General features: G+C 41.5%; 1 protein-coding gene across 7 annotated transcripts in view; it reads left to right on the top strand.

Annotated features, from left to right (window-relative positions):
* rgmb (repulsive guidance molecule BMP co-receptor b) overlaps positions 1-16,856 on the top strand; it is a 156,834-nt gene extending 139,978 nt beyond the window's left edge. For 5 of the 7 annotated variants that reach the window (XM_080189080.1, XM_080189079.1, XM_080189081.1 and 2 more), the window contains 3 exons: positions 10,476-10,648; positions 11,772-12,310; positions 14,241-16,856. In XM_080189080.1, the coding sequence (XP_080045206.1) occupies positions 10,476-10,648; positions 11,772-12,310; positions 14,241-14,906 (1,378 nt within the window). In that variant the 3' untranslated portion in view covers positions 14,907-16,856. Of the gene's footprint in view, positions 1-12; positions 90-9,272; positions 9,456-10,475; positions 10,649-11,771; positions 12,311-14,240 lie in introns of those variants that run through there. The other 2 variants (XM_080189077.1, XM_080189075.1) reach the window with 2 other exon arrangements.
* The last annotated feature ends 4,846 nt before the right edge of the window (positions 16,857-21,702 follow it).

Below are 21,702 nucleotides of genomic sequence, written 5' to 3'. Positions count from 1 at the left end.
TGCCAATTGGAATTTATGGAGCTTAAACATGTTGTAAGTGGTTCTTCTCCAAAAGGAAATTGGGTGTCTATAAAAGACTGCTATATTAGGTACTTGAAAATCATTAAATATGTATGTGATAATTGATCTTATGTATGTGGGTGTTAGTTTAGAAAAATATCAAATCAGATAGAAGAATTCTACCTACTTTGTTGGCATGCCTGTAAGAATTTGTGCAATTCAAAATTCATTCTTTAGTTGTCTATCAGACTCAACAAGGTATTCCTTCTCATTTACTTCTCCATAATGTTCAGAAATGGGCATGCTAAGAACAATCAATGTGTTGTAAATTGTGGGCTTGAAATTCCAGCTGCTTCATTGAAACTAGGACTCCCACTTTCAGGTCCTGGCACTGACCCTGCCTTTAATTGTGCTGTCATATAATTTAAACAAATGGGGTAGTGCGGACAGTTTAAATGCATTGTAGGATGAAGAGCCATTGAGAATTACTGCAGGGGTGGAAGTTAGGCCCAAACTGGGGGCCATAGTTGGATACAGGGAAAGTGCCCAGCAAATACTTGGATGGGTTATTGAGATGGAAATAGCAGAAGTGTTCTAGGGGTAAAATTGTGATCTGACAGTGGGTAGTGGAGACGCGATTGTTTTTTTTTATTCATTCATGGAGATATGGATGTCGTTGGCTGGCTAGCACTTATTGCCCATCCATAGCTGCCCTTGAAACTGAGTGGCTTGCTAGGCTATCTCAGAGGACAGTTGAGAGTCAACCACATTGCTGTGCCTCTGGTGTCGCATGTAGGCCAGACCAGGTAAGGACGGTAGATTTCCTTCCCTAAAGGACATTCGTGAACCAGGTGGGTTTTTCCAACAATTGACAATGGTTTCATGGTCATCAGTAGATTTTTAATTCCAGATATTTTTTATTGAATTCAAATTCCACCATCTGTCTTGGCAGGATTCAAATCCAGTCCCCAGAACATTAGCTGAGTTTCTGGATTAATAGTCTCGAGATAATACCTCTAGGCCATCGCCTCCTTTTATAATTGTAATTATATAATGGCTGTAATGCAATAAAATACCCTAAGATGCCTTGCAGAAATCAGTTCCTCACCACCAAGCCTAAAGACCTGGTTTTCAGATATCATTAGTACGTTATTGATGTCGAAGAACAGCATAGACAGAGTCTGCTGTAAATCGTATGTGCACAGTAAGATCAGATGATGTGCAACCCAATATCTGGAAGTAAGCCTGTTTTTTGCTTCTATGTCCCAGAGAATACTTAAAATCAGTTTACAGCAGGGGACATAGTTCCTTTCTATACCTTCTTTATTAAACCATCGGCTTTTTAATGCAGACCCCTTCTGAAAACAATTGACACAAAGCAATCTCTCAAACAACAATGAGATAAATGACCAGAGAATTTGTTTTAATGATGTTGGAAGAGAAACCAATGTTAGCCAGAACATTGGGGAAATTTAAATAGTATCATGAGGGTTGACATCCTGAGAAGATCATCAGTTAAATGTCTTCATACAAAAGCTGGCATCTTCCATAATGCAACACTCACTCTGTACCAAACAGGCATGCCAGCCTACATAATGTGCTCAAGTTTCTGACATGAACCTTTCATCTTCTCAGAGTCAGGATGCCACCACTGAGCCAAGAAGGACACCTTAATTTCATACAAAAATGTCAATCGATCATTTGTTAATCGAGGAGAATAAATGAACATGTACAGAAAAGAGATAATATAAAGGGAAAGGCAAATAGCAGCGAAGGTAAAGAATTGAGTGGTCCAGGAATCACTCTGCATCCTGCATTCTTCCCAGTCTTTGTGATCAGGATGATGTCTGAAAACAGAAAAAAGGCAGATTATGAAAATTTGCATGGGAAAGTCAACAATTTAGAAATAATTTGCCAGTGAAGGGACTAGAAAGATGCTATTCTTGGTTAGATGTAATGATGTGCTTTATGTTAAAGAGATATAAATGAATTGACAATGTTGGTAGAAGTGTGCAATTTAATGGAGAGAGAGGGTCATAGGAAGATAGGAATTAGAAGCAGAAGTAGGCAAGTTCAGTCCTTTGAGCCTGCTCCGTCATTCAATCAGATCATTGCTGATCTCTCCCCGATCTCAAATCCACCTCCCCACCTGTTCCCCATATCCCTCTTTCTCTTTATTTATGAGAAATATGTTTATCTCCCTCTTGAAGCCATTGAACAATTCAGACTTCACTCTGCTATGGGGCAGCAAGTTCCACAAATTGACCACCCTCTGCGAGAAATAGTTTCTCCTCATGTCAGTTTTAAATCTACCGCCTTGCAACCTATACCTGTGACCTCTTGTTCTAGATTGCCCCATAAAAGGAAACATTTGGTCTCCATTTACTTTATCAATTGCTTTTATAATTTTATATACCTCAATCAGGTCCTGTCTTGTCCTTCTAAACTCCAGTGAGTACAAGTCCAAACTATTTCATCTCTTCTAAAATGTCAATCCCTTCATCCCCAAGATCAATCTGGTGAACCTCCTCTGAACTCCCTCCATTGCAACCACATCCTTTCTCAAATAAGGAAACCAAAGCTGGACACAATACTCCAGATGTGGTCTCACCAACACTCTATACAATTGCAACAACACTTCTCTACTTTTATACTCCCATTCAAAACATACAATGTAAAAAGGATTTGAGAATTATAAACTGATAGCTTGAGTCATCTCAGCACTCATGGAAGTGAATGGGATATATATCACAGAGACTTTGAAAATAATACTGAATTGGTACAATGTCTTGTAAATATACATCTGGAAAATTGCATCTAGCTGCAGCCCTTGCTAAAGTGGCTGCAAAAAGAATAACTACAGGTAATTTCTGGGCTCAGATACACCACCACTTACAAAGGTAGATTAAAGGAAAGGATATTCTATGAAGAACAAGGAATGTTGGAAGTGAGACATGATATGGGTATTCAAATTGCTGAGAAAGCCTGATAAATTGAATACTTTATGCTGTATGTAGTCACAATAGCAAATTTAAAAAAAAAACTTTGATTCCTCTCTCCTGGGATATCAAATCTCTGGAATAAATAATTACTTACTTTGAATAGTGCGTTATCAGTATATTTAGAATCATCAATTTTTACAGCACAGAAGGAGGCCATTCATCCCTTCATGTCGACACTATCTCCCGAAAGAGCTACCTAACTAGTCCCATTCTCCTGCCCTATCTCCATAACCCTCTAAATTAATAACTTTCAAATATGTATCCAGCTCTCTTTTGAAACCTCCTCTGGAATCCTCCTCCACCACTCTCCCTGGCAGCATATTCCAAATCCCAGCAACTGAATAAAGATATTTAGGTGAAATGGCCATGCTAAATTGCCCCTTATAAAGTTTATAAGTTCATTGCCTAGTTACATGTAGGCTTACATGGATACTGCAATGAATTACTGTGAAAACCCCCTAGTCGCCACACTCCGGGACCTATTCAGGTACACAGAGGGAGAATTTTAACATGGCCAGTGTACCTAACCAGCACATCTCTCAGACAGTGGGAGGAAACCAGAGCACCCGGAGAAAACCCACACAGACACAGGGAGAACGTTAAGACTCCGCACAGACAATGACCCAAGCCAGGAATCGAACCCAGGTCCCTGGTGTTGTGATGCAGCGGTGCTAACCACTGTGCCATCCTTAGTGTGCAAAGGTGGGTAGATTAGATGGATGAGCCATGGGAAATGTGTGGGGTTACAGGATAGGGAAAGGACCTGGATGAGATATTCTGTCAGGGAGTTGGTGCAGTTGCGAAGCCTGAATGTCCTCTTCTGCACTGTAGGGATTGTATGATATAACAAATCAGACTTCTCTCCAAGCGTAACCAGTAGGTTGAGTTATAGAGGAAATGACTATGTAATCTAAATCAGTAATTTTCATTCTATAATTCCTTGGATTCCTCAGCCAAGTTTTAAGGCCTCAAGGTTCTTTTTGACACTTTTAATATTTCCGTAAGATAGTTATCTGGATCTCACATTCAATCTTTTTGCAAAGAGTAAAGCATTTAGTCAGAATGAACAATTTTATTTAAATTCTAGCCAAATAGTTCTTGTATTTTCATTGATGCTTTTGTATTTCTCTTTAGCCTACCTTTCCAGGGCTATACTGCATTCTCTGAAAGAGTAGACCATCAGGTTGCTTTCCCAGCTTCTCCCAAATCACTTTGCAACCATTGGCTCCAGTTGCCACAGTTTCAAATGTTGTATCCCTTTCTTCCAAAAGAATAGTTCCCTCACTTGTGCTTGATGTGAATTCATCTGAAATATACACTGTCACAGGTATAATCTGTGCAACAACATGCTGTAGTATCATACATCAGTTAGTTGATTATTTGCATGGTTCTTAATAGGTTTAATGCAGGAAAAAATTATTAGTGGATGGTGTGATAGGTTTCAAAAGATACCCTTGAAAATACAAAAGACTTTTTGGATGAGAATGAAAGAGATGGCCTTGAGTATAGCAATAGATTTCTCCTATTCTTTATCATTTTCAAATGAAAGCATTTTATGAGCAGAATTTTCAAAATTCAGGCACTCATTGGAATTTCCATCAGCTTCTTCTGTGGCTTTTTAGCTGAACTACCTTTCTGGGTCCTCTGACCAATCAGAGAGGACAGATCTGCTAAAGGAAGGATATCTAATTAAAGTGACCCAGCATGGGTCAAAAGTGGCTCCACATGGATTTTTGAGGGTACCATTGGGAGGAGACCTGGCAAGGTTGCTCCCCAGGACCCCCACGTTTAACTGGAGGTGCTGCCTTGGGATCTGAGGGACTGCAGTGAGATGCTCTTTCCCAAGAATGGGAGGAAGAAGACAACCTCTCCAACCAAACAGGAGTGGATGATAACGGCTGAGGAAGTGAGTACCAACAGGGTCCAGGATGTCAGGAGGGCAGAAAAAGTGAATGTTATTGGAATTACAGGTGCCGAGGCCCACACTCTTGACTTTCCCAGCATTCTCCTGCACAGTAGTCCTCTGGTCAACACATCTCACAGCTCCACTCATTCCCCTCTCTCCAGACATCTCACATCCCCATCTGGTCAGCAGTCACACTTGCTCATATTCTATTGTTCTTTCATATCCATGCCTCACAGCCACCCATCGCAAATGGTATCCATTCCTCTTATCCACACAAGCTATTGCATAAACTCCAAATTCTTTACTTTTTCCACTTGATGGAGAAGAGAGCAACTACCTTGGAGAGCGACTCTTTTTGGTTATAACAATGGATTCAAGAAACGTTAATTTATCCAAAGGAGACACAACAACTGTAGTGTGTTCTGAAGTGGGTAGGACACAATGAGATTTTTTTCCAATATCTCCCCTCCCCAACCCCACCCATTATTCTTTCCCATTTACATCTATGTCCATCTGAAACTAGAGGGGAGCAAACAATCTTGCTGCAACTCTTTGTGTCCTCTATCAACAGAAAATATACAAACTGGGGAGACGATAATGTTTTTCTGATTTTCCCTTCCACTGAAACCACATTTAGTTTTCTCACCCAGCAACTTGGCCAAGAGAAGGGTGAAGCAGATTGTGAGTGTAATTGATTGGAATATTGGCATAGTTGAAATGTGGATCAGATTCAGGTAAAATTATTCAACAATTGCCCTAAATATTGGGAATACCAAATTCCCTTATGAATTATTCAACACATGGAAAAACCCCTTGGCCCTTTATTTTTGTTCTATAAGAATGCAAGTTTCTTTTAGGAACCTAACAGGATTATGAAGTCATCAGCCCCATCATTCTCAGAGTTTTATTTCTAACCTGCCTCTTCATTTGAAGTCTTGATTTTTGACAGGCAGGTTTTAACGTGCATTTCATGTTGAAAGGGAGAAGTTATGGAGTTATGATGAAAAAAAACTGCATGTTTCTATGGTTGAAAAGATTCAAATGTCTTCCATGAGTTCTAAGAATTTCCACAGGAATGCCCAGTAACACACATCTTTTTCTTTTTACGCTGCTGACAGCTAATATTTCACTCATGATATAAAACATTCAGGAGAATCTAATGTCTAAACAATTTTTTATGTTGATCAGGACACAAAAGTACTGAATTATTTAAAAAAAAATTGTTCTTACATTGTCACTTGAACTAAATAGCAATTTTGGAAATGTAGTTGGTTGTTTGAATACCGCTTGTACTAACTGGGGGTCTGTTTAGCTCCATAGGCTGAATAACCGGTTAGTGATCCAGTATGAGTTTCATTCCTGTACTGGTTGAGGTTATTCATTGAGGTCCACCCATCTCAATCTTGCCCCTCACCTGAGCTGTGGTGATCCTCAGGTTAAATCACTACCAGTCAACCAGCCTATAGTCATCTGCGACTTTACTTTTACTAACCTCAAAAATACTAACAATTTTGGGTTTCTCCAACTGAAGATAAGGTGTTGTGGATGAAATATCAACTAGGTGTGATTCATAAAGAAACACTTCCACTGTAACCCCTATGTAACTGACAGTTTTCTTTAAATAATCGTAAGTGATACTTTCCAGATACAATTCTACAGTATTGATGTATCTGGAGGATTTGATTCCTAGTGCTGACTCTCAGATTTCAGTCAGACTTTCATCAGCCACATTAATGTAGTCGATGTCAAAAGGAAACTGTTTTGAGAGCCACTTATATTAGCAATGTTCAATGGACTGGGAGAGGTGATGGAAGAATGGAATTATTTTCATCCCTGGTGATCATGACAGATTGGACTTCCTTCTGTCCAGACCAGGCAAGTGTCAGCTTGGGAGAAGGAGATTAAAGGAAAAGAGAAAATGTAATTTAAAAAATGCTTATAAATATTGAAGACTATTAGGATTCATGAACCTGTTTTCATAGTCAGGTGAAACTGATGCATAGGAAGTTCTTACTCATTGCAGTAACAATTCAATGAAATTAGAGTGAGGAGTTCCAGTTTAGTTGTGTGAGCATTTAGGTCTTCAAAATTAAAATTACCCAAATGTGGTGCTGCTAAATTTAACACTTTTGCCACATTGTGTAGAGATGCAATTCTAACGGCACATTACTGGGGAAGAATAAAGACAGGTTTCCTTTGCATTGAACCTATGCTAAGCATAACCCAAGAGTGAGCTGAATATATTTTTACTCTCTGCTATCTTGACTTTTGGAAATTACAATATTAAGATACTCATTAATAAAACACGCATTTGTAAAGTGTTTTGTTCTCAGACACATCTCAAAGTATTTCACATGCAATAAATTACTTGAATTGCAGGAGCTGTTATGTAGACACATCTGGATGTTAATTTGCACATGCTAAGATCCGACAAACAGTTATGAGATAAATGAACAGTTAATCTGTTTTACATGGCATTAGATCAGGGAAGAAAGTTGTCCAAGACATCAGAACTCTGTTTCGACTTCAGATATTGCCAGACAATCTTTTATGTCCATCTGAACTATTTGAATAGCAGATGAGGCTTTGACTTAACATCTCACCAGTTGCAAGTTCCTCCCAAGTTACTCACTATCCTGAATTGAAACCATATCGCCATTTCTCCTTTGTAACTGGGTCAAGTCCTGGAACTCCATTCCAAATTGCACTGTGGATAGATGTGGACTACATGGACTGCAACGATTCAAGAAGGTTGCTCAAAAAAGACAGTAGGACTAGGGGGCACAGCCTCAAGATAAAGGGGAGGCGGTTTAGAACGGAGTTGAGGAGGAACTTCTTCACTCAAAGGGTGGTGAATCTCTGGAATTCTCTGCCCGTTGAAGTGGTGGAGGCTGCCTCGCTAAATATTTTTAAGAAGCGGGTTGATGGGTTTTTGATAAGAGAAGGGATTAAGGGTTATGGGGAGAGGGCGGGAAAGTGGAACTGAGCCACGACAGATCAGCCATGATCTTATTGAATGGCGGGGCAGGCTCGAAGGGCTAGATGGCCTACTCCTGCTCCTATTTCTTATGTTCTTATGTTTATGTTCTTATGCTCACCGCCGCTGCCTTCTCAAGGACAATTAGAGATGGAAAATAAATGCTGGCCTAGCCAGTGACACCCATATCCTGTGAAAGAATAAAAAAAGTCTGAAGGACATCCCATCTGAAATAGAGCACTAAACCAATGGTTCAACCTAGATTACGTGCTGAAAAATATGACTGAAACCAAAATCCTGTTACTACATAAGAACATAAGAAATAAGAGCAGGAGTAGGCCATCTAGCCCTTCGAGCCTGCCCCGCCATTTAATAAGATCATGGCTGATCTGTCGTGGCTCAGTTCCACTTTCCCGCCCTCTCCCCATAACCCTTAATCCCCTCTCTTATCAAAAACCCATCAAGCACCATCCTATGTTATCTTGGACAAGAAATTGGGCTTCCAATTGTCTCCTATGAGTCTGCACAAAATATCCAATGTAATTATCAAAGGGCCAGTGTCCTCACTAGAACTGCAAGGACCACTGCCCAGGTGTTAAGATGTTAGAAATGAATTATGAATACCTTATTTTAAAGCCAACCTTTTGTGCTAATGAAAAGATACCACACTGGCCATACAGTGATTGCTTACAAATGAACTGTGTTCTGGGATTGGGGGTACAAGTTAGAATCTGCCCTAAGAGTGACATGGCATTGTGAGGAGACCCTTGGGAGAGGTTAGATACCTGGTACTGTTGGGATGGGGTAAACCCAGTAAACTGGGTAAACTGAGGTTACACCAGTCCAACGCCGGCATCTCCACATCATGACTGTTGGAATGGGCAGAGAGTTGACCCCAGACGTTGTTTCTCAGCACTTCCGTCCCATGAGTTCCGAATGGTATTCATGGAAGTCTGGGATCCGTTCATCTCTCACACCACAACCCCATGGGAGCCCAAGTGTGACAGAAAAGGAGATTGTTTATTTTCATAATAAAAATAACTTCATGAAATACAATGTAATGTATTAGTTTTTTGAGCTTTTACTCGCAGTTGTGTTGCTGGTGTTGTTACACTGTTATAATTAAATCTTCCATCATGTGCCAGTCGGTTATGTATCGATATAATAATCCGCGCGTATTTTAGAAAGTAAAGACTATTTAAGAAATGTCAGATTTCTATTGAAATGAATGATTTTTCGGGCGCACGGTGCAACTTCTGCACCGAACCGTGGCTATAATTATCGGAGAGGATTGATGCTGGGGAAGGCAGAGCCACTGCGCCCTCTATAGTGCCTGGAAACACACACAGTCTGACTGCTGCTGCTGCTGCTGCTTATTATCCACCAGCACCTCGGCTCATCATTTAAACACAAGCGGGAAGAAGCACTTTGCAGCCAAATGAATGTCCTGCCACTCCAAACATCTTGCAGCCCTACGACAGAGAGCGGGAAGGAAGCAGCACAAAGGAGGATGTGACCTGCCAAGACATGCTTTCACAGGCTTGAAGGATGTTGGTTTATTCAATGCGAGGTCGGGGAGGACTTTTTTTTAAATATGTTGACAGCACAGTCAACAGTGTGTGTTTGCCCTAGGCTGAGGGCTGACTGTGTGCAGCCTGAGCTCGCTGTGATGCTTCAACACTGCGGCTCACAGCCGAAATATCAATCATAGAGTGAATATCAGACAGCAGTCTAGAGCTCTCCAGTTGAAACCAAATGAACAGCTTTTTTAAACCCAATTTTCCTGGAGGGTGTTGTGTAGATCACTGTGTTTGTGGTATGTTGGTTTAGTCTTGCTGTTGTGCACACCTGTTGGGTTAACAGGTTCTGGAGAAGTTGCAATTTGATTTGATTTATTATGAATTAGTTAGCTTATTTACCAAATGTTCCTTTTTAACACATTCACCAGCTATCCTATACCATTCTGCTGGTTGGAGTGGGACTATGAATGTATGAATTCAGGGGTTTTTTTGTATATTTTGCCCTCGCCTTTCTCATTATTATTTCATATTACTATTCTGGTTTGTATTTCTTATCCGTATTGCTTCCTGTTGTTTGTCTCTGCTTCCCATCAATTATTTTCTGTTGTTTGTTCCTCCTCTCTTGCTGCTTTTTGTCTTCTCTCTGAGATTGAGTGATTTTTCCCTGTCCTCACTGTCCCTGCTGCTGCAGCTTCAGACGGCTGCTCTGTGGGCCTGATGAAGTCATGCGCTTCAGCCCAACCTGCCAGCGGAAACTCTGGAACGTTGGCCCGGGAGAGGATTGATTGACGGGGGCACTGCACCAATCAGGAGGCAGTGGGTGAGGGGGCTGGGCCAGTTGCTTGACCAATAGGCAGTGAGTTGGGGGTTAGGGTGCAGTGTGTGCAGACAGTGGCTAGCGGGGAGTGAATGTGTGTGTGTGTGTGTGTGTTGGGCTGGGGCTGCTTTCCTCATTTTCATTCTCATCCTCATCCTCACTGAAAATAACAATGCTGTTTGCAGGACCGTCTTTGTGATTAATCTCTCCTCCTCTCTTCCCCCCCCCCACCCCTCTTCGTGCGTTTGTACAGGACGAGGAGAGGTTCTTGCCGCTGCTGCCCCTTCTCGGTGAAGTATTTGAGAAACTCACTGCAACCTGGATGGATGGGCATGGGGAGAGCAGGATTTTATTACCCCGGGGCTGAGCGCCCTTCCACCGCCTTCATCTTTCTGCTGCTTTTCATTTCGACGTGTGCCAACACAGGTAACAAACCACCACCCCCCCGCCCTATCTCCTTGTCCCAGCGTCTTGCATTGGGGAGCTCAGTGTTATACACTGGCCTCAGCAGCTCACTGCTGCAATCTCAGTGCTTACATTTATTTAATGTGTGTGTCTGCTGCAAACTTGCAGAGCAATCTGTCACCCACCCCCTTCTCCGACTTGTAAACTTTTGCTGAAAGAAATCCCATTTTCTTTCCTCTCGGTGTATGTTTTGTGTAACTAACCCTTTCTTTTAGCAGTAAGGCAGTAAACATTTTTGGATTGGAGTCTTAACTCTTTAACATTTGAACGGTTCACATTGGGAAGAGTTTGATTGTTTTGTTTTTGGGGGGAGAAAATCTGGGAATTTTCACACTGGGAAATCCTCTCTCACTTCCACGGTGTTTGCTGAAAGTGGGAAAGCGAGCTCCAGTTACTGCTTGCATGAAATGGCTGGATCACTGCTCGCACTTCTCGACACTCCTTTATTTGTGTCTCCTCAGACACTTCAAATTCGGAATCGCCTCCAAACCCCCTGAAGTCACCGCCTGATTTATTGGGAAGAACAGATAAATCCAACCTGGTGTCTTTATTACAAATCAGCTGCTAATCGCCTTTCTCGCCCTGGTTTGTATCCACTTGCGCCCCCCCCCCCCCCCAGCACTGTGCTGAAGCTGTGAGGATGACACAATGTTGTTTGCTTTCTTTCGCACCTCTTTGTAACGTTTTAACACTGGGGGGACACCGAGACACAGCCCGGCCGCCTCTATGCTTCTGCGGCTTGTTTGGCAAGTGGCAAATGTGGACAATGTAACCAGCTCAAAGTTGAAGCTGCAGCATGTGGTCCACTGCCATAGAAAGTTATTGTGCGCTTGCTTTCGGTCTCACTTTTGCAGGGAGGGGATTGTTTAATAAACGGGGAAATCTTGTCTTCCATAACATTCCAAACTTAAAACGGAGCCGCCCAAGCCTGGCTATATTTGAATAAAATTGGTAGTTTAGGAATACAGTGCTTTCTTAGTTGCGATTTCCATCACTTGCTCCAATTTTTGGTGGGGGGGGGAGGGCTGTTCGTCTCTGTAAGCGCCTTGTGTTTCACATTTTGACCATGGTTTTATCTCTGCAGCTTACTGCCAACAACCGTATCAGTGCAGGATCCAGAAGTGCACAACCGACTTTGTGGCTCTCACCTCCCACCTGAACACCGCTCTGAATGCTTTCGCCTCCGAGTTTTGCATTGCCCTCCGGGCTTATGCCTTGTGCACCGAGCGCACGGCCAAGGCGTGCCGGGGCAACCTGGCCTTCCACTCGGCCATGCTGGGCATCAGCGACCTGATGAGCCAGAGGAACTGCTCCCGGGAAGGACCCACCTCGATCGCAGCCCAGGACTTGGTGCCAGTCAGTCACAACATGGGCTTCTGTGACTATGAGAACCGGGCAGGACTGGTGCGGGGGCACCGGGCTGCAGTGGGCACCGAGCCACAGCCTGGCCGCCGCTATGTCTTCTGCGGCTTATTTGGCGACCCGCACCTCAGGACTTTCAGAGATCACTTCCAGACTTGCAAGGTGGAAGGAGCTTGGCCCCTGATTGATAACGACTACCTGTCAGTGCAAGTAACTAACGTCCCTGTTGTACAGGGATCCAGCGCCACAGCCACTAACAAGGTACATACACTATTCCGCTCTCTTATTTTTAGAGGAGGGTGGGGGTTGCCACAAACACAGGATGAGGGATTCCCTGATGTAAAATGGGATGTTATAACCTCCTTAGAATGGCGTTTGTGCAGGAGAATCCCCAGCTGCGACTGTTGTCAAATTGTTTTGTTTCTTTCAATATTTCAGGACTCTCTCTTTCCACTCCATTAGACTTCCACTTCATACAGTGCTACTTATCTGTTTATCCATGGGTATGATGTGAAGTATCTAGTGGGTGATTGTGTTGAAGGGAGAACGTGACTGACTGTACTAGAACCTATTGTGTTTTGAACCAGTGAATTCTTCTATTGTCATTTCCCTGGTGGTGTTTTAATCACTATTTTCTCCTGTCCCTTTCTCAGAGGATTATTACGAGGTAAAAATAGTGTTACACCAATAAAACCCCTAAAGCAGTTTAAGCCAAAGAGGGTGCAGAGTTTCAGATCGTGACAAAGAATCTACTCTTCATAGTTCAAATACTTGGAAAAAGGTATCTGGCTTCTCACTGGTGCATTGGCAAAGTTCAATTTGTGAAAAAGGGTACTTTAAAAATGACCCTGCACCTGTGACCTGATATCTGTGGATTTTTCACATCGCGCTGTGAACTCAGTAGGATGCTAACATGGTCTGACTAGATTTATTTAAATTATTGTACAGTTGTATTCATAGATGCGTTTTGATGAAGTCCCGTATAATTTACCACTTGAGTTTCTTTCCACTGAACTTGAAAGCCGCCTCATTTTGCTCTCGTTAACTGTAGTTGCATCGTTTATACCTTTTTTGATTTAAGGAAATGTTAATTGAAAGACCGTTTTGATCAATTTGCTAATGAGCATACTATATAATCAGTGATCTGTTTAATCTCAGTTACTGCTATTACCATATTTTAAGGATACATTTACTCAAGATCTGCTATTAGCATTTGTGTTGTTTTTGTGCATAACAAAAACAGTGTAGATTTGTCTCGGGAAAATATAACGTTAAAGGAATGCTTTCAAAAATAATCCTGCAAAGAAATACATTGTAAAAGTTTTGATGTCAGCATAGTACATATATTTAAATGTTTTTAATTGAAGATAGTCTTTTGAATTTTTTTTGCAGTGCTTAAAATGCTTATAGTTGTCTGATTTGCTTAATGCTCAGCAGGCTCTTTCAATGAGCTAATAGCATACTTAGGATTTTGATAACTTTACTGGTAGGCTTAAAGCTGAAATCTTATTACAAAACTGTAAATGGCTTGATGACAGCATTTGTGTTCTGAGGGGCATTAGTATTTTACCATGTCTCACACCTGGATACCCGATTTAAATACAGTGGTTAGATTTGTATGTATTGTCCTTAAAAGAGCCACTGTCTCCAGCTTGTGTTGCTAGTATACTCATCCTTCCACTAATTATACATAAAAATGAACGGCAGCTTGAGGGTGAAAAAAAAGTTCATTAAAATTATGCCTCAGATTCAACGATTGTTGCTAATTTCTCAGTCGGATGTGTCCTTTAGAAACTTCAACTCTGCAGGCAATCAGTCTGCAAGTTGACGGGGCTTCGGGTTTTCACAATTACAAGCAGTGACAAACTCACGTTTGGGGATTTTGACATTTTATGAAACCCTGGGAGGACGCCGGAAACTGAGAGAATTGTTCGTGTGACTGTTGGCACCAAATTTTATCCTAAACAAAAATCTTGCAGAGTTAGAGATTTTCAGTCTTCTGCATATTTCATCCACCTAAATACACACTATAGCCTGCATGGACTGTGAGTAGCCGCCTCTACTTTTTAATAGCAAGTGGATTTATGAAGAACTCCTTCAGTAATGGACATTTGAGATTTGATTTGCTTAGTTATTCCATGTCGTATCTATCAATTTATATACTGAGTATGCGTGGTTTCATTTCTTCCAGATAACCATCATTTTTAAAACCTATCATGACTGTACAGATCAGAAGGTTTACCAAGCGATGACAGATGATCTGCCTGCAGCATTCATAGATGGCACAACAGTGGGAAATGGCTGGATAAAGACTTTGTGGATAGCCGAGAAAGTCAGTGGTAAACATGTGGAGGTGCATGCAAAGTACATAGGCATGACAGTGATAGTGCGCCAAGTGGGACGCTATTTAACCTTTGCATTGAGAATGCCAGAGGCATTGGCTTTGTCTGAGAATGACAACCAGGGACTGCAGCTTTGTGCCCGTGGCTGCCCAATGAATGAACGTATTGATGAAGGTGGACATCTCCCTCTTCCAGCAAATAGTCCAAACCATCTGCACCACACCCAGGCTCCACCAAAGGGTGTTTACACGTTAGAGACTGCAACAGCTAAATGCCATGAGAAAATCCAAGTAAAGGATGTCTACTTCCATTCTTGTGTGTTTGACCTTCTGACAACTGGAGATGCAAACTTTACAGCAGCAGCTTACAGTGCTCTGCAAGACCTGGAGACACTGCACCCAAAGAAAGAACGGTGGCATATTTTCCCCAGAAGCAGCAATGTTGCCCCAATCAACAGTGTATTATTTAACATTTATGTTGGACTGTTAACTTTTGTTGTGATTGTGATTTTGTAGGTTTTCTGTTTATAAAAAATATTAAATATATATTGTTATAATATATTCAGAAAAGTATATATGTATATAAGTATATATGATGAGATGGCAATCCTGAGTAAACATAAGATTGTACATATTGTGTAATTTGTTATGTAAGTTCATATGAAGTTGGTTGTAGTATTATGTACTTTTTGTTGAAAGATTTTTTTTTAATGAGTTGTGATATCCATGCAGTAGGGTCTGTTGTTACAAAGGGCACTTTATGTTTCTACTTACTGACACTTAAAATGGCTACCAGTTTAAATGTGTTCACATTTACTTTGCTGCATGTCAAATCAGGATGTTTGATATACAGCCTCGGAAGGATTCCCAGATGTGCTTCTCGGGCACAAACTAGATAACTGTTTGTGTAAGTGTAATTGCCTAAATATGTAAATAGTTTAACTTATTTATAAACAAAATGTCCTGCTAGAAGAAGGTTGAGCAAATTGTGCTATTTCTGTGTTCACTCTGCTGTGATAGTGGTGCCACCTAGTGGATTGCACTTGTTACTTCAGTGTTCAGGTGACCAGTGATTATAAACATAATTTGTGATTTTTATCAAGGGTGCTAAATGCCTTTTATATTACATGATGTGTTGAAAAAACACCCTGCCCATCCCCCCAGAGAAGGAAAAATTAGAAGCTTAGTGCTTGACTGAAATTATGAAAAGGTCTATCGTAGAACTTTCTTCCAAACAAGTAAATGTTTTCTTGGTATTTCCACAACAGCTCTCTTTCCAAACTTTTGCTGTTTAACAATAAAAGCAGTATCTAGCTCTGTTTAAATACGACCTCCTTTTGTCCTTTTAAGGTTTCATTGGTTGAGGTCTGGTAAAGTTGAGCTCTGTGTCTTACTGTTAAGAATATGACAGAGTGTCTGGGTACACTGACTGTTTCCACATCACTCACTGCTAGCTCAGTGATATTTGTGTGAGGAAATCATGGCTGCAAACTTATTTTTACCACCTTTTATTGAACCACCAATGCACTTTGCATCTTTATAACTTGCGCTCTCTCTCTCTCTCTCTCATACTTCCACAATGTTGGTAAACAGTGCAGAATAGCCACAGTGAATTAATATATGGGCTTCTCAAATTTATAAGCCTTTTCAGTGCAATTCAGTTGGGAGTGAGATCTTGCTAAGTGAAAATCAGTTGTGTGCAAATTGGGCTCATCAAAATTTTATAAACTCTCAAAATAAATGTTCTTACATACATCTGTGAATGATTTAATGCAGCTTTTACCGTAGATGGACTTCGTAGATGATTCAGATGGTATTAAATGCATCTGATAAGTGCTTCATTTTCCAGTGATGGCACTCTCAGCCCTGTGTAATGGTTCCACTATCTCTTGGCATCTTGATACAAAGAGGAACCTCCTCTAAGATGTGTGATGATGATGCAGTCTTTTCCTTGTTCTATTTTAGGAATATTTTAAAAATCTAATGTATCCATACACTTTGTCCAGGTTTTTTTAAAAGGCAAAAATAATCAGTAATTGCAGGACTCACTATTGAGATTTACTCATGGGATAAAAGTAATAATAGGGTCTGTGCAAGTTACAAATGAGCTGTGATGATTTTGCTTACTATGTAGCTGCCTAACTGAATTGCTGGAAATTGCACAACAGCTGTGCATGTTTATCAAATCTAGTGTGTATTTTCTCTGCAGAAAATAATAGGAGTCATAGATCACCTGTGAATCAATGTTGAGCTCTGATTTTCTTTTCTACTTTTCCTTTGTGCTAATATTCCAGCAATCTCAGTAACATTAGTTAGACCAGCCTCACCAAGTCTCTCTTGCACCACCTGCTTTTGTACTCTGCTTCCATTCCTATTTCATTAAAGTGGAAAACCTGCAAGTTTGTATATTTAAAATTGCTATTGAAGTCAAACATGCTGTTGAAACATGCATTAAAGTTCTGTTAGAAAGTGTATGCTTAGTGTCTATTTCTTGAATTAAGTTGATAAGGCTAGCACAATTACATCCATTATCTGGAGAGAATAGTAATTTGATCAGTAGGAATGTTCTAAAATTGATTTATTTAGAAAGTGTTTTCTAATCTACATGGTGCACATGATTCACTACTAAAACTATAAAGTTTGGTCTAAAGTTAATGTAAGTAGTTTTTGAAATAATTGACTTCTAAGAATGTACTGTTAGCATCAACATAAATCTGACAAACCTGTCTATTTTTGGAGAGGAAAGTTAGAATATTATAGATTGGTTTTAAGTATCTAGACTTAATGAGATGATATATGGGGAGTTCAAATATGAAAAATGTTTGTTTCATGTTTATTTATTGTCACAAGTAAGCTTACATTAACACTGCAGTGAAATTTCTGTGAAAATCCCCTAGTCACACTGTCACCTGTTTGGGTACATTGAGGGAGAATTTAGCAAGGCCAATGCACCTAACCAATCTTCTGGACTGTGGGAGGAAACTCACACAGACAGTGACCCAAACCAGGAATCAAATCCAGAACCTGTGAGTGCTAACTACTGTGCCACCGTGCCAAAATGTATATAAAAGACAAAAGAAATATCAGGCTCAAGCCTGCTCCACTATTGATCTTGGCAAACCTACCTCAACTCTGTCTTCTTACTTTAACCCCATATCTCTTCATTTCATTGGTACCTAAAAATTGATTGACCTCTCAGATATAATCAATGAATGAACATCCACAGCTTACCACTTGAGAATTCCAAAAATTCATTACCTTTTTAGTGAATAAATTTGTGCTACAAAGCTCTGTATATTTAAAATCTGCTCCCACATTTTATTTTTGAGACTATAACCTGTTTTGAGAAAAGAATCAGGCAGGATGAATAACAACTAACCAAATGAATATCACTCATTTTCCAGACTAAACATGACTCCCATTAACATTAGCAAATAGTTCTGTTTAAAAAATATTAACTAAAGGGCAATAGATTGATTTTACCATATCCACATACTTCTACAAGTGTTGCCTTTTTAAGTGGAAGTCCAGAAAGTGTGGCTAGCCATGTTTGAGGACAAATAAACTAGCAAAATATTACTCAAACATCTGTTCAATTATTTTCCAATCCCACCTATAATTGATGACTTATGAGATAAGCTGGCATCTCTCCTGGGAGGACAAAGTCAACACAAGCCCAGAAGAGGAGGATGGGGAAATAAGCCACTGACAACTTTAAACAATCTTTTGGTGGTATTAGGTAGGGTTAAGAACTACATTAATATTAACTTCTACTGACTCCACATCTGTTCTTCCTCCAAACTCTGCCCTCAGCTGTGGGCATTTCTAGTTAGAATCTGCATCTGAACAGCTGGCCTTCCACTCCTTTTTGCTGCCCTATCTGTAAAGAGAAGTGGAAAAACTTAAACCAAAAGATGGGAGGACTGAATCTAAAATGAAATAAGGAATACAGCTTGATAAAAGAAAGTCAAAGCAGCAAGGCTGAGAGAGACGGGCATTTTTAGGGCATGCTCTGATTCTTTCATTCCTTTTGACGGAAATCCAGCTGTGCAAGTGGTTCTAGAAATTAAAAATAGCTCAAAACAAGAATGTTCACTGCATGGATTTCACATTTTGGTTGGCTATTTTGTTGTACACCATTTATATATTCTGGATGGCGAGGTCCCCAACCAGCTGCTAGCTGGTTAATGTGCCCTCCAATGTTCCTCTCTATCTCATTCTCCCTCCTGATGGCACATTAGAAACAGCAAGAAGTCTCACAACACCGTTGTATATGGTCAATTTTGTAAATTGAGATTATGTCTTTATATGCCCTGTTTGTGAACAGAACTCCCACTCAACTGATGAAGGAGCAGTGCTCCGAAAGCTAGTGGCTTGTGCTACCAAATAAACCTGCTGGACTTTAACCTGATGTTGTGAGACTTCTTACCATGTTGACCCCAGTCCAATGCTGGCATCTCCACATTAGAAGGCCAGGAAATGATGACAAGCTTCGTAGAAGCCCTGCAGTGCAGAAGGAGGCCATTCGACCCATTGAGTCTGTACCAAAACAGTGTCTCACTCAGACCACACCCATGTTAGATGTTAATCCATCAAACATACAAATCATTATAACATACATACTAACATGCATTAAAGGGCAATTTAGCATAGCCAATTCACCTGATCTGCATATCTTTGGACTATGGAAGGAAACTGGGACACCCAAAAAAAAACATGCAGACACTGGGAGAATGTGCAAATTCCACAGTCATGCAAGGCTGGAATTGAACATGAGTCCCTGGCACTGTGAAGCAGCAGTGCTAACCAATATGCTACCGTGCTGCCTTTGAGTGCCTAATTTTTTGTCACAGGAATGCAACTGTTTTATCGATGCAGAGAGTTGGGGGGGGGGGGGGGGGGGTCAATGGGTGCTATTCGGATTGGCGGTTGGTGACTAGTGGAGTGCCCCGGGGTCAGTGCTGGGGCCTCAGCTATTTACCATTTATATAGATGATCTGGAGGAGGGAACCGAGTGTATGGTGTCAAAATTTGCTGATGACACCAAGATTGGTGGAATGGCAAATTGTGCGGAGGGTGTGGAGCATCTGCAGAAGGAGCTAGGTAGGCTGGGCGAATGGGCCAGGAACTGGCAAATGGAATTTAATGTTGGCAAATGTGAGGTGGTCCACTTTGGTAGGAAGAATGGTAGGAAGGACTATTACATGGCGAAAAACTGCAGCATGCGACAGTGCAGAGGGACCTCGGGGTCCTTGTGCATGAGTCGCAAAAAACCCAGCCTGCAGGTGCAGCAGGTGGTCAGGAAGGCTAATGGGATGCTGGCCTTCATAGCGAGGGGGATTGAATATAAAAGTAGGGAGGTCTTGCTGCAGCTGTATAGGGCATTGGTGAGGCCGCAGCTGGAGTACTGTGTGCAATTTTGGTCGCCGCACTTACGCAAGGATATTTTGGCCTTGGAGGGAGTGCAGAGGAGGTTCACTAGGCTGATACCGGAGCTGAGGGGGTTGAACTATGAGGAGAGGCTGAATGAACTAGGCTTGTACTTGTTAGAGTTTAGAAGAATGAGGGGAGATCTCATTGAGACGTATAAGATGATGAATGGGATGGATAGGATAGAGGTGGAGAGGCTCTTCCTGCTCAGAAAGGACAGTAGGACTAGAGGGCACAGCCTCAAGATAAGGTTGGGGGGGGGGGCGCGGTTTGGAACAGAGTTGAGGAGGAACTTCTTCACTCAAAGGGTGGTGAATCTCTGGAATTCTCTGCCCGTTGAAGTGGTGGAGGCTGCCTCGCTAAATATTTTTAAGACGCGGGTTGATGGGTTTTTGATAAGAGAGGGGATTAAGGGTTATGGGGAGAGGGCGGGAAAGTGGAACTGAGGCACGACAGATCAGCCATGATCTTATTGAATGGCGGGGCAGACTCGAAGGGCTAGATGGCCTACTCCTGCTCCTATTTCTTATGTTTTTATGCGTGGCTTTTACAGTGAATAGGTCAGAACAGACTGTTGATGAGTCACATCTGGACGTAAGTGGGTTGCACCATGGTCCGTGGTCCAGTGACTTTGTTCGGGAAATTGAAAATGTTTCACTTTGCATCTAATGTGCACATTGTGGGAATGCTAGCTGCTGGCTTTGGACAGGATAGGAACACATGCATCCACTGACATTGACACTCATACACACAGCTGAAGATACCAAAACAAAGTCAGTGTGAAACCCAGAGGAGGTTTGATATTGCTAAGGATTTTTTAAACATATTCAAACGAAATTACTTTTAAATGTGTTCAGATTAGCTTTATTACCAGACTACAGCTGCCATGAAATATATATTTGATTAGGGAACAGTAATTATATCTCTAACAATAGCAACTAAACAACAATATAAAAAGCTCTGGCTGGATAATGCCTGGGGTATATATAACACAGTAAAAAGTCTGACAGCACCAGGTTTTAGTCCAACCGATTTATTTGATTGTAAACGCACAAGCTTTCGAGGTTTCCCTCTTTGTCAGGTGAATGGAGAGTTCTGGCCTCAGACAGAGCATACAAAGCACAGACAGTTTAGCGATTACTGATTAGAACGCGAATCTTTACACCTAACCTGCTGTTCAAGTCCTAAAGTGGCCAACAATGTGAGTGGAAGGAGCACTGATCACAGGTTAAAGAGATGTGTATTGTTTCCAGACAGTACAGTAAGTGAGGTTTTGCAAACCCAGGCAAGTCACGGGGGTTACAGATAGTGTGACATGAACCCAAGATCCCTGTTGAGACCGTCCTCATGTGTGTGGAACTTGGCTATCAGTCTCTGCTCAGCGACTCTGCGCTGTCGTGTGTCGTGAAGGCCGCCTTGGAGAACACTTCAACAATCACCAGGCAAGACTGTTCCCTTCCTGTTGGTGAACACTTCAGTGGTCACGGGCATTCAGCCTCTGACCTTCGGGTAAGCATTCTCCAAGGCGGCCTTCACAACACACGACAGCGCAGAGTTGCTGAGCAGAGACTGATAGCCAAGTTCCGCACACATGAGGACGGTCTCAACAGGGATCTTGGGTTCATGTCACACTATCTGTAACCCCCCTGACTTGCCCGGGTTTGCAAAACCTCACTTACTGTACTGTCTGGAGACAATACACATCTCTTTAACCTGTGATCAGTGCTCCTTCCACACACATTGTCGGCCACTTTAGGACTTGAACAGCAGGTTAGATGTAAAGATTCGCATTCTAATCAGTAATCTCTAAACTGTCTGTGCTTTATATGCTCTGTCTGAGGCCAGAACTCTCCATTCACCTGACGAAGAGGGAGTCCCCTCG

The sequence above is a fragment of the Carcharhinus amblyrhynchos genome, chromosome 5 (genome assembly GCF_965287045.1).
Source record: "Carcharhinus amblyrhynchos chromosome 5, sCarAmb.v2.hapA, whole genome shotgun sequence".
NCBI lineage: Eukaryota > Metazoa > Chordata > Chondrichthyes > Carcharhiniformes > Carcharhinidae > Carcharhinus > Carcharhinus amblyrhynchos.
The sequence above is the reverse complement of the archived record's forward strand: the minus strand, read 5'-3'. Positions and strand labels throughout refer to the sequence as shown.